General features: G+C 42.1%; 1 protein-coding gene across 1 annotated transcript; it reads left to right on the top strand.

Annotated features, from left to right (window-relative positions):
* Positions 1-1384: 1384 nt before the first annotated feature.
* Positions 1385-12464, top strand: LOC310943600 (uncharacterized protein C4orf54 homolog). The gene is made up of 2 exons (XM_083909221.1): positions 1385-5517; positions 9696-12464. The coding sequence occupies exon 1, from the start codon at positions 1458-1460 to the stop codon at positions 5493-5495; it is 4038 nt and encodes a 1345-aa protein (XP_083765347.1). The 5' UTR covers positions 1385-1457; the 3' UTR covers positions 5496-5517; positions 9696-12464.
* The last annotated feature ends 1311 nt before the right edge of the window (positions 12465-13775 follow it).

Below are 13775 nucleotides of genomic sequence, written 5' to 3'. Positions count from 1 at the left end.
ATGCAAGCTTCACACGACATCTGCAAAAGAATGTACAAAGTTATAGTAGAGTATTTGAGGTGACTGGCACCAGCTGGTGAATAGTTCTCTCCATCTACAGCTGTGAAATGAGTGGGCAGAGCACGGATGCATTCTTGTTTCCACGCGTTAGTTAGAGTTAGTTTCCATTTTCCAAAAAAAACAATAAATACAAAAATTGAAACATGCAAATTAACATAAAGAATAACATAATCTTACACATGACTATGTGCACAATTACAACAATGTAAGGTCAGTTATATATATCTATATAGAGCTACATATCTCTGTCTATAATTCCTCTAATATTTTGGCCTGTCACCACAAGGCCAGATGAGGATTTGTGTGAAATTCTGACCCTGTACCCATTCAGACCCTACACCCTGAGGTACTCAGTCACTGCTCACAATTACACTCATTGCAATATTTTAACTTTTAATGACATAAACTTTTATGTATAAACACATTTATACACATATAAACATGTATATTTCACAAAACGACTGTGATTACAAAATGGTGTATTATTATTTTATTAATATCCATATAACCCAATCAGGATTCAAACCGGCATTCCCAAGTTCCCTCTCCATTAGGCCATAAGCTGCCAATCAGACTTGGATTATGAATACATCATTATGTAAATAAGTTAGGTTTGTGCAGCTATTCTTCAGGAGACTATGTTGACTTCCATTCATTTAGACTGCGTAAACAAAGCTTTATCCTTTACCTCAACATAACTTTAACCTAATCTTAGGCCTAAACTTAACCAGTTCTTCTGAAATTATAGGTGCTGCCTCATTAGGACTAGGTTTTGGTCTCAGTGAGGACTACTGGACTACTGTTTATTCCATAAAGATCCTAAAGACAAGTTTAAAAAAACATTTGAAAACCCTAAAAAGGTTATTCAAAGCACAGAAAGTTCAGTGAGTATAGCAGAAGATCACTTAGGCTTGAATTTAGTTACCCTAAAACAAAATAAAACGTCTACCAGACGCCCTGATTTCTTTAAGTGTGGTATATTATCATGAAAATATACTTTATATCTGTGTAGTATTTCTATATTGGAGGTTCTTGGCTGGGGAACAATGGAAACCTCTCAGGTGACCCACCAAACCCATGTCGTTGGAGTGAACGGGTCATTTGAATGGCTTGTAATGGAGAGGAGCTGTTCTTCCGGGACAGGTGCTGAATCTTGATACTTTGGAAGTGTTTCACAAAGTGTAAGAAATCCTCTCCACGTCTTTGGGAAATCGTCATGGGATTTTCCTCGGGACTCCCCCCATCCCCTCTCTCTTTCCCTCTCTCCCTCTATCTCTCTCCCTCTCTCACCCTCCTCCGTCTCCTTCCTCTCCCGTGACTTCAGCCCGCAGAGTTTTCCGTCCCGTGTCAGGATAACATCGTAAACGAGGACCACCCTGACGGTAAGACCGGACTAAATGGAGGCAGCGGAGGAAACTCTCACTTACCTGGACGACACCGGACTTCACAGGAAGCTGCTCCTGCTGGACAAAGACAAGGACAAGAAAAAGGCGCACGGCAAAAGCGAGACAAGAAGCGAGGAGTCCAACTATGTGGACCTGGACATGGAACCCACGGACGGCACAAGGACAGTGAAAGTGTCTTTCACTGGCGAGGGAAACCAGCTGTCTGTCATCAAGTGCGACAGTTTGATGTCGGGGACCGTGGACACGCGTGGATGGGTCTCAGGTGAGCCCCCGCTGGAAACTCTGACCCAAGTTGCCAACAGTGATCAGGATTCAGAGAATGACAGGCAGCTCCAGCTCCAGGCCGAGCTCGGCACCAGTGACTGCAGCGAGAATGCGCGCAGTGAGAGCGATGAGCTCCGCTACACGGACATGTATCTGAACAGCAAGACCGAGTCCGACGACGGAGCCAGCGTGGTTCTGTCGGACCAGTGCGGCTCCGACGCCGTGCTGGACGAGTCTCACTACATCACCACGCACGAGATCCAGCTGACCGAGCTCGACCACGACGTTGATTACGACCTGGGGCGCGGGACCTGCTGGGAGCTGGAGGACGACAATCTGGTTTACTCCTTTGTGGATTACGCTTCTTTTGAAAGCGACGAAACGCACGAGGGCACTTTGATAGAGGAGAGCAGGGGCCAGGCGAAAGTGCAGTCTAATCTTGGCGGAGCAGTTGTCAGCACCGAGCAGGAGGAGAGTGATCTTTGTGACTGGGACAAATGCGCCAGCTCAGATGAAAGCGTTGGCAAAGACCAAAGCGAGGACGCACACGTAGGGGGAATCCACTTATCAATAAAAAGCACCTCCAGACCAGTGAACGAGGCCGTCGGTGGCCCCGAGAGCTCTGGCGCCAGAGCGGGGCCCCTGTGCGATACAGTCCCATATTTCATCCCCGCTCCGGGCCGTCAGCACCTCGCTTCCAAACTGAGACGCAAAGATATTAATGAATATTCCAGCGGAGCGTCCAGCTCCATCAGTGAGCTGGATGACGCCGATAAAGAGGTGCGCAATTTGACTGCCAAGTCTTTCCGGAGCTTGGCGTGTCCATACTTCGATGCCATTAATCTCAGCACCTCGAGTGAATCATCTATGTCGGAATATGGGTTGAACAAGTGGTCGGCCTATGTGGACTGGAATTATGGAAACACGACAGAAGGAAAAGAGCGGGGCGAAATTGCGCACAAGACTTCCAGATCAACACTGGAAATGAATGAGAGTGTGGACACTGAGAGACGTGGCGAGTCCATAACTGACACGACAGCTCCACAAACCAACAAGAGAACAACTCCAGAACAAGGTTCTAGCAAAAAGGTCGAAGTGCAAGATCCAGTTCAGCCACAACAGCGAGGGGTGACGCTGAATTTCCACTGTAACGTAGAAGCACCTGAAGGAACCAGGCTTCACAAATCCTCCAAAAATCCACAATCCAGTGAGGTCAGTGGGAGAGTGTTGTCCAGGTCACAGTATCGTCAATATCGTCTCACAGAAAGCGCAGGGGACACAAGCAACAGGTCGACGTTTGCATCAAGTCTGTTGAAAAATGTGATTTCTAAAAAGATGCAGTTTGAGCAGGAGCATAAACAGGAAAGACGTCAAACTTGTTACAGACATCCAGCAGACAGGAGCCTGGGGAGAGACTTGCAAAGACAAACATCAGAATCAGGCTCAGGACTGAGTGGTTACTCAAATGATGATCAGTACCTGGACGGCAGCAGACCCAGTTTCTGTGGGGTTTCAGAACAACAGAAAAGCTCCAAAGCACCAGATGAGTCAGACAAGGGACATGAGCATCCCAAAGGCCAGCTCAGCCACAGTCAGAGTAGTGCGTTTAATTCCCTGAAAGTAGATGAGCCAGAGCCTGCAAAGGAGGCAAAGCACACAGTTGTAAGTGACACTCAGTCCACTGCAAAGGAAGAAATAGACACCAGCAGCATGCTTACAAAACTGCTTTTTGTTCCAAGCTGGCAGCTTCTTTCAAGACAGAAGGGCTTTAATGAAAACCACACACCTGCTACAGGAAACCAGCAATTTGAATTAAAAACAGACAATAATGGAAAAATAATAGGTCAAGATGAAATGGAGAAGGGAATAAGACCTGAAATTAAAATACGTCTGAGAAGTGTGAAAGAGAATAAAGGCTGTACACTGAATATTGCCAGCCTTTTAACCCCAAAAATAAGTTATAGCACTGTTAACACGTTCAGGGCTGCAGGTGATGCCAAATGCCACATTTTATCTGCCGCAGATACATTTCCTAATTTCGCAGTCAGAGACATAAGAGAAACCAAATGCAAGTTTCAAACACCCATATATCGTGTCAGGGATGTGCGTAAATTGGTCAAAAGCTCGTATCGCTTTGTGTCTCTGGATAAAAGTGAGAGTATACGTCCCGCAGCAGCTGATAAAACTGAGGAAAAGGGCAAAATGGAACCTGGTAAACATTTTTCCAGCACTTCTCCTATTGTGATCAAATGCCACGCTGTGAAAACAAATGCTACATCAGAGAAACAAGCAGAGGCAAGAATTCCAAACCAGTCAGACATTCAGCCAAGTACTGATACCAAGCCACTGTCAAAACAGAGGCAGGACAAGTTCACCGGTGAGCCTGCAATACCAAAACAGGCTGCAATAGAGAAGATTAAAGCTGCAGTCAAAACAATGGAGCAGCTTTATGTTTTTGACAGGAATGAATGGAAGCGTAAAACTCAAGCCCCACAACCTATTGCGGGCAGCCACGTGCGTCCACTCATTGCCAGGAAGGAGCAGCTGGAGACGACAAACACTTACAGGATTCCTCAGGCTTTGATTCGCACCACACAAACAGGAACGCCGCAGGAGAAAGACGGAGCTGCAAATGTCATACGTGTCCCGTTTACCGGTGACACTTTTCAGTCGCAGCAGAGTAAAACGTTCAGTAACAGAAGTGTTCTTCATTTTGGCAACAACAACAACAAGGCACATGTCAGCATTAGTTCAGTGAGTAACTCTGTTCCACAAAGCTCTGTACTGCAAACATCAACTATGAAAAGCTCCAGAGCACCAACGGCTCCACTGTCGGTAAAAATAGAGCCCACAAAACACATCCAGGTGGAGCAGGGAAAGGTCAAAATCATTCCCACTAATCCCACCGTCACACAGGGGGGCTCAGACTCAGAGAACTATTTAACCATACCAGGGCAGAGGTACACAAGTGAAATGCGGAATCAGGAGCCTGCTTCAACACAGGGGAATTTACATGTCAGTCAAACCCACACACGTGACTCCCAAACACCTGAGCAGAAAAGGTCTCCTTTAATCATGGATTATCCAGCTGCAAGCATCTACCATCATGCTGCAGTAGCATCAAGAGCACCACAACCTCAACAGCAGGTCATGTCCATCTCCTCTTCCGACCCAACTGCGACACCCACGTTTTCTACCAAAGACACCGTCCCACAAACTCAGCGCAAGATGCTTTTGGACCCTTCTACAGGACATTATTACCTGGTGGACACTCACATACAGGCCACCACAAAGCGACTGTTTGACCCTGAGACAGGCCAGTATGTGGATGTACCCATGCCCCATTCACCTGTGGCACCTGTCACACCTGTGCCTCTCTCTCTGTCACCTCTGACACTGAGCCCAGGGGCCTACGCCCCGTCGTACATGATCTACCCGAGCTTCATCCCCTCGCCCACCCTCCCATCTCAAGCAGCCGTGTTGCCACACTCTCCGTGTCACTCGGAGGACGCAGGCGTAGACAAGGTAAAAAACGCCAGGAGTCCTAGACTGGAAACTAGCACGGCGGGTGCAGAGAGCGCGTACTACAGCGCAACAAGAGAGGCTCCACAGGGGGCGCCGCAGCTGCCTGTGAGGTGCAGAGGAGGCGGAGCCAGCACTGAGCGGAAGCCAGTTATCAGCATCGCGACACAACAAGGTCCAAGAATCATCGCGCCTCCTTCCTTTGACGGAACAACAATGAGCTTTGTGGTGGAGCATCGATGACCAAGATGATATCTCATTATACGTGAGTGTGCGCTAATGTAGCATGACATTTGTTGTGTGAATGATTGGCACACACTGAAATCACCTTTAACCTCTGCTTTTGTGAGTTAGGAATCCCAAGTCTGCATTTCCAAGTATTGTTTCCCAGTTTTCATTTTATGATTATTATCATATCCATGGTTGCTATCTCCTACACTTTACAGTTAAATTCAAAAACACGTTCTTATTCTTGCTACTGTTTTAATTTTGTTCCTAGTTTTCAACTAGGTTTTTCAACAACCCATCTGCAGTATTCCCTTGGGAAGTGTACAGTATGTTCTTGTTAACTACATTAATTGAAACTATTGTAATACACGTTTGCAGTTGAATTTATTTATACTGAACACCATTCAAGTCCTTTTGTTGTTGTAAATGTTGATAAAGCAGAATCAGGGCTTGTTCACCACAGCAGTGAGATGTCAGTGTTAATAGACTTGCAGCAACTTCATGACAGGTAACTTGAGCTCAGGTTGGGCCTGGTGTGAGATTGGATTTTCAGCCGCGGCCCACGGCAAGTTGGTTCCTTTTTCTCTGCATTACACGCCGTCGGGCTATTTTAAAAGCAAGAGACAAGTTTGTTTACATGGTTTATTCTCAGGTTTTAAAGTGTCACGGGAAACTATTCCAGTCCGTGACACCTCACTTCGAGTTATTCCATAAGCACTGTTGTAAAATGCTTTAATTACTCAGATAGCATTACAGTTCTCTAACGTGTTCATTCCTCATTCATGACATTTCCCTCTGAAGGAGTCTTAACGATAACTTTAAATCCTCAATCATAGATCAAGTATTTTTGTTTTATTGGTTACAAAGAAATAGGAGCATTTTATAGTTTGATTGAGGTTTTTTTCACACAGTAAACTTCCACTAAAAACAACAGCTTTTAACTTAAACAATATAACAACATAGTTGTAGCTCTATTTTGTCTCTGAACAACTTTAACTACTAATACTGAAGTACACATTCTGAATACAAATTCAGAATGTGTGTCCGTGTAAAACTAATTGGGTTAGTAAAACAAGTTGTGAACAAGTAAAGTAATCTTTATAAACTTTTTTTGGCCTGGCAGAGTGGCATACGTGCTTCCTCTTGTCGCTGATTAGACCTCTGCTCAGCTTGGAGTTGGCTGAACATGATGCCAATAAAGCAGCGAAGCTATTGCGTGGTGATAAAATCTAATAGGTGCAGCAAAACAGAGTCACATTTCAATCAGGCAAAAATATATCTAAGACGAGGTCTAATCGGGGAAAACACAACAAGAGTTACTACAGCAGTTACTATAGCAGAGAACATACAGTAGCTCCTATAGGGCCCTCATACCACTGTGATAAGGTGGAATTTCAAGGAGGGGAGAGAACAATAGTCAGTTCAAAAATAGAACCGACCACAACAGTAAGTTCTAAAACAATGAGAAGTGAGAAGAAATGAATTCTGAAACAGAACAGAAAACAACAGTAAATTATAAACAATAAGAACATAGCAATGAGTTCTAATACAGGAAACAGTAGTATGACAACAGAGAACAGCAAGTTTCAAGCAAGTATCCAAGTATACTGCAATGAGTTCTGAGAGAGAACAACTTCCAAAACTATTAAAAGAAAATACAATTGCTTCTAAAAACATTAAAAGAGAGGACAACAGTGAGAAAAGACAGAGAACAGCAAGTTCTATATAATTGGAAGAGTGCGTTCTAAAACTATTGGAGTAGAGAACAAAAGTAAGTTCTATAACTATTAAAACAAAATAAGAGTTCTATAACTTTAAAAAGTACATCTAAAAAAAGATTAAGGACAGAACAACAGTGATTTGACAAACTATTAAAACAAAATATGAGTTCTAAAACGTCTTTAAAAGTAGTTCTAAAAGATTAAAGACAGAACAACAGTGATTTGAAAGCTATTCAAACAAAATAAGAGTTCTAAAGCGATTAAAACATAGTTCTAAAAAGATTAAAGACAGAACAAACAATAAGTCCTAAAACTATTAAAACAAAATACTACAATGAGTTATAAAAATATTAAAATAGAGAACAACAGAGAGTTCCAAAACAGAACAGGAGAATTAGTTGCACTGGTATTAGCATGCTAACTAGCTAACTACGCTAACGAGCCTCATCGTGTTATTTTCGATGGTGAGTCACTTTATGGTTCCGTCTGCTGTAAAGAATTAGCTCGGCTCAGCAAGTGTGATAAACATTCTTGTCTTGTGAACCCAAGTGGTTGGTGATAAGAGCGTGTTCAGCAGCAGAGAGAAAATAGCACCTTTAATACAAGTTTTTATGGCAGACATGTTGACGTGTCACAGCAGGAAAGAGGAACAGGTGTAGCTAATGACATTAATGATCTCATTAATCACACCTGTTGTATTAAACCGGTGCATTTGCAGTTTTATTTTTATATGCTATTTCAAATGCCAACATGTTTGGCCAAACTAAATAATAAAATAAAAAATAAAGACTCAATACTAATATAGTAAAATACTGATTTATTTAAATGTATTTCATGGAGGCTAATGCTTTTAAGTAGCTTGTAGTTGAGTGTTTGCTTCCTGCCTGAGACTTGACGTGATCCAATGTTGTGGATGAATGAGCTTATTTTGAGACATGTGTGAAAAGGTTTTGGAGGTGAGATGTCGAGGTGTTTATGGGATGCATGCTGGCAATGCAGACTGTGTGAAGAGTTTTGAAAAAGTAGCTTGAGCGTCACTGAAAAGCAATGCATTATGGACACAGTATGGCTTTCCCGACTATGACTATGAAGAAATTATTTATTTATTTTTGATTGAAGTGCAAGAATGTCGGTGTCGCAGTAATGTTCTGTGTTTTCCAGCGATCGATTAGATGCAGAAGCGGTCCTGCGAGCAATTTGAGAAGCCTAAATTTAGGAGAGACAAGTCATAAATCAGTACCTCAACATGACCGAGCGAGCCAAAAAATACAGAGACGTGCAGAAAATGTCAGACGTGACATAAAGAAGAACAAAACCAAGCCGTTTCCTTTTGTCGGAGGCTTCTGAGAAGCTGCAGCCGACTTCTAATCATTCCTAAAGTTCATTTTCAGTTTCTCATTTACCTTGAAAATATTCACTCACAAGTAGTCACAGCCCATTCGCAGCTAATGTGTCAGAGCAATAATACAAGTGCATAAGCATGAGGGATACATGTCAGCCGGGTGTGTGTGGCAGGGATGGGGCCTCGCGTGGGGTTGAGACGTGGTGCGAAAGGGAACAGAGGGGTGTGCGTGTGTGTAAGGACATGGATTAGTGGTGGTGGTGGGAGGGGTTGGTGTTTGAGGCGCAGGGACATGGAGGCATCGCCGAGATAGTGATGCAGGAGGGAAAGGTCAGGCAATGTAAAGTATTTGTTGTGCTGATGCAGGGAGAGGACAGCTGCTCCGAGAGATCAGATGCGGCTGCAGCTCCAGCTTGGAAGCAAGTCTGCAGGGCTGAGATGGGGTCAACTTTTTATAGCCCCCTCCCCCCGCTCTGCTTTTTTTTCCTAAATGGGCAGAGGGAGGTGGCGAGGTCCGCAGACCTCCTGCACTCCTACGTAAACACAGAGGCGCAGCTTGTGAACGGGCAAGGCAGGCAACTGCTTGGGGCCCCTAGCCGATAGGGGGGCCCCCGACACTCAGAGCCTGGGGGCAGTTTTTACTGAAATGTGCAGTGACCAGGCGCATTCCCGTCCCCCTTAAAAACAATAGGCGATTTGCAAAGACATCTCAGTAGGAAACCTCCCTAAAGGGGCCCCACCTCACGTTAAACTGTGTGAAGTTATCGTTCTGCAAGTTGGAAAATGAAGAGGATTATTTACTGTGTAATGCATATCTTTTTTATTCATTTATATATGTTTTTTAAAAGCTATTTACAGTATTTTAGTGTTCTTTACATTTATATTCTCACATACTTTTTAATTACAAGTTTGTTCCATGTTATTTCATTCATTTTGGAAAAAAAAAATATTTTGAACTCATACATTGTTCATTGGCCCCTACAGACTCTAGAATTGCCTCTGCTACATAAGTGGTTTGGCTGAATGTGGTCAGCTGGTTCGCAGAAACCAGGAAGTTGAAAAGTCACAGTGGTTCATAGTGGCCTCCAGAACAAAGAGGATTACTTTGCATCCATCTAACGTGAACACTTTTCATTTCCTCTTTATTTCCAGACATCTCCGGCGCAGAATCTGCATTCACTCCCCGTAAGTGTGGTTTTCCCCCGTCGTCCCTCCACGCCACAGGACAACCGCCTCCCCCCGTCCCCACTGTGTTGTTGTGTTGTTTATCCTTGTAGCAGACATGACTGTATCATCTATGCATTGCAGCACTTTGTAGGGTAAAGGCATTCAGCCACATGCGCTGGCTGAAGCTCTGCCATGTTGCTATATAAATCAGCTTTGAAATACTTTCCATTCAGTTGCTCTGTAGAACATGAATTGCTGCTGAAATGCTGTTTGTCTATTCAAAAGGAAACAAGGCAAGTGTTCTTTTACAATTCAGCGTAACTCATCAAACCACTATTGTTATTATTACGAGAAATCAGGTCCATGAAACTTACAAAATATTAACACCACCAGTCTCTTTTGTTTGGTATGAAATGATTGGATGTAATAGTAATATCCAGCTGTTCACAGACATTACATAGTGTTACTTTAATTCGAACAAAAATATAAATGCAACATTCAAAGTGTATTTTACACAGTTTTGTTGTCAAAGACAGGGACCACATTGATCAAATTTGATGGGGAAATGTGTGGAATCACAGCATCTTTTCTTTGACAGTAACTCCAGTCAGAAGAGGATTCAAACTTTCCCGGGTTAAATAAATATGAGAAATATGTGACACTACTACTCCTCATCACCTTTTTCCATAGTCACAAAAACATGTTTTTACTTCTGTTAGAAGGAGTTTGGTGAGGCCTTGGTGAACAGCTTTTGGTTAAACCGTCAGTTAACTCTGTGTTTCTCACCTGATTCAAATGAACGGCTCGTTACCAGGTCTCTGCAGAGCTTGTTGACGAGCTGAACATTCAGATCAGGTTTGTGTTGGAGCAGGGAAACATCAAAAAAGGATTCAGACATTGCCCCACGAGTTAAATAAATACTCATGTTTGTTCATGGTGGCTCATCTTCGACCTAAAGTACATGCGTCGTCTTTGCTGTGACTCACAAAAAGCTGCAAGTACCTGCACAACTCAGGTGTCGTATGAACATGTGTTTGCTACGTTTTTAATCTCGACGCTCCTATTTAAAAAAAAAAAAAGAGAAACACACCATGTGTGTTGACGAGTGACAGAGCTGGGACTCAGGTCTAACAGTGTACTTAAGGTCATTAAGTATTGTTGGGTCTTATGAGTCAGAGCCAGCTTAGACATTTAGGGGATAACTTCCTCTACTGGTCTAAGTTTATTTTACACTTTTGTGTAATGAGATGGGAGTCAGTGTGTGTGTGATTGTGTTTGTGTGTGTGTGTGTGTGTGTGGCTGCGAATTATGTCGGGAATTTCAACTTTCTGTGGTCATACAACGAGGAGTCGTGTTACTTTAGGGCGGACTGTGCCTCACACAACAGTGTCATTTTCTCTGTCACCGAACTACTGAGTTTTCTGTTATTATTCAATTATACAGTCGTTTTCAACCCTGCTTTCTCTTCACTGAAGTTTTGTTTTTCTGCCCTGTTTCCTTTTGAATATGAAATCACAGCATCATAGTTCATAACTTGACTCAGTTATATACAGCATATGCCGTGTAGAAATCAAGCTTTTTTTTTTGGCACGTTTCAAAAGCTAAATACATTTTAGAGGTATTTGGAGCTGCTGGTCAGTCTGTGTACCTTCATCCTGTAAAATACATGTTATTATTATTAAACCTCTGTGAAAAATAGACCATGTTAAAAAAAGAAAAATAGCCCTTATCAGTTGATTACCTAAGGAATTCATGCAGTGATTTGACAGATTTGTTGTTGCATGTGTTGCAAAAGTTTAACAGATTTTGAGAGGAGGATGTCATATAATTGAACTTTGTACATTGAATTCATAACCTGCTGTCATTGTAAATGTTTAAATTATTATTATTACTATAAATTTATGTGCCCCCCCGTGGCAGTTAAAAGCAGTGCAAGTCAAATATTTATTTAGAAAATATTGAACAACAATTTGAAGGATGTGATTGTCTACCTCCAACTTACCAAAGGTAGAAAAAAATATAAAAGCATCTTTTACTAACTTCAGATCATTTGTTTTAGCACATTTACATATCATTTTGAAACCCTGTGACTCGCAAATATATTTAAATTTGTACGCTCCAATAAACCAGCGATTATGATGTTGTCCTAAATACACAGAAACCCTTTCTTGTGGATAATATTCATTTCTTGTATGACCTTTATCTGTGAATAATTATAACACTGTACTTAATGCACTTGGATTGTCACTATTTTGTTGCCATAACCGTGACAGCGACGAATGGGTGTCGACCTTGGTGACAGCAGGAGCACTAGTGTATGTAAACTTATTGTAAAGTGAATCGTTTGCAATAGATTCTGATGGATTTTCGCCCCAGGATGCACTGTAACATAGGTGATATCACGTATCATGTTTTAAAACATTCTTCCAGGTGTCCACGAACAAACCTGCTGACTTTTGAGATTAAAAAAAAAAAAAAAGTGACTGAAAGTTATTGCTTGCATTTGTATCAGGAAAGATGAGGAAAGTGAAAGTGAAATGGTTTGAGTTAAGTGTTTTGCGAGTATATTATGAGAAAGTAAAAGGGCAGATACGTTCATGAGAGTGGGACATTGTGCTGCACGGCAGAAAAAGGACAAGAGGTCAGGAAGGACAGCAGAGCGGCACCTTGAAAGGAGACGTAAGTGCTGTGTTTGCACTTGCACGCTTGAAAGTAAAGACTGTGATGAATGTTTGTAATGTAGACCGACAACAAGACTACATATGTTTGCAATAAATTCAAAATGCAAGCAACTGAACACGCCTGTCTTCATGAATTTAAATCACCTTCTTCTGCGTTGCTCGTATTAAACAAAGAATAGATGTATCAAATCATCCACAAGAACATTTACAACTGAATCACCAATATTCTCAAATCATTAATGTGCATCCCTCACAACTTGTGCATTATTTGTCAAACAGTTTATTTGTAGATTTTGATTGATGTGACTATTTCGGAGCATTTCATTTTGTGATTGATTCCCTTTCTGACCCGAATTGCTGCGGTGGCCTGGCAGTTTGATACATGGCTGCTAAGGTTTCACCACTGAAAACACAGAAATGACATGGGTCAAAGGCAATCAAACAGATTTATGCCACCAGACTTACACATTTGGCATCTGCCAGCCTGCAAGGTTAGCTTTCTGATGACACTGAAACATCACCCGGGGAGCTGAGGCTTAAGTTTAACCTGACAGTTTGCTGCTGTGTTTATTCGGTCGCCATGGATGCAGCGAGACTGGCAGACACTGGTTTGCTCCCCCCAGCTGCTCTTCGTGGTTTCGAAAAGAATCTACATTAAGGCCCAGTTGTTGTGTTTGAGTGCCAGCAGGGGTTCTGATGTCACGGCCTTGGCACAAGAAAAATCACCTGGGTCAACAAGTGTGTTTGCAGGTACATTTTGTCCAAACATATAAATAAGGCTTGGTGTGTTTAACAAAATCAAACAAGATGTGATCCATACACGCTCAAATATCAGCCTAAAGGACCAGTACCAGTGCTTAAAGTAATGTTATTATGAAAAGGATACTTTAATATAATATTATAATAGCACTGTGTGGCTAACCGTAGTGACTGCTTTTATACATATATATATATATATATATATATATATATATATATATATATATATATTTTATCAACCTTATAAACAAAATTGGAACCATAAAATGTCTCCACACAATTTCATCGCAATAAGTAGATATTACAGTCTTGGACTAATGGTGGACCAGCAATAGAAATAGCATCCAGTGAGCCAATACAGCAGCCCCATTGTTTCCAATGCCACATGTAGACACATGCTTTTACATGAGATAAATGCCAGAATTCAATATAAGTAAATACTCAAATAACTTGAAAATCTGGGGTGTCAGTGCGGTGGATTGTGTGTCATCTATGAAGTTGCACGTTGTATATAAATATCCCTAGATAACAAAAAAACATGATAAAAACCTGCCCCAGATCCAGTCTCTGATTTGTTCATTCTGGGCTGATGTTCAAAAATCTTAACCCCCTACATCTTACACTT

Source organism: Microchirus variegatus (assembly GCF_963457635.1).
Source record: "Microchirus variegatus genome assembly, chromosome: 23".
NCBI classification, from domain to species: domain Eukaryota; kingdom Metazoa; phylum Chordata; class Actinopteri; order Pleuronectiformes; family Soleidae; genus Microchirus; species Microchirus variegatus.
Note: the sequence above shows the minus strand (reverse complement) of the source record. Positions and strands in the feature narration are given on the sequence as shown.

Bases quoted from the DNA above. Each gene is read 5' to 3' on its own strand.
- LOC310943600 (XM_083909221.1), top strand. From the start codon at position 1,458: ATGGAGGCAGCGGAGGAAACTCTCACTTACCTGGACGACACCGGACTT.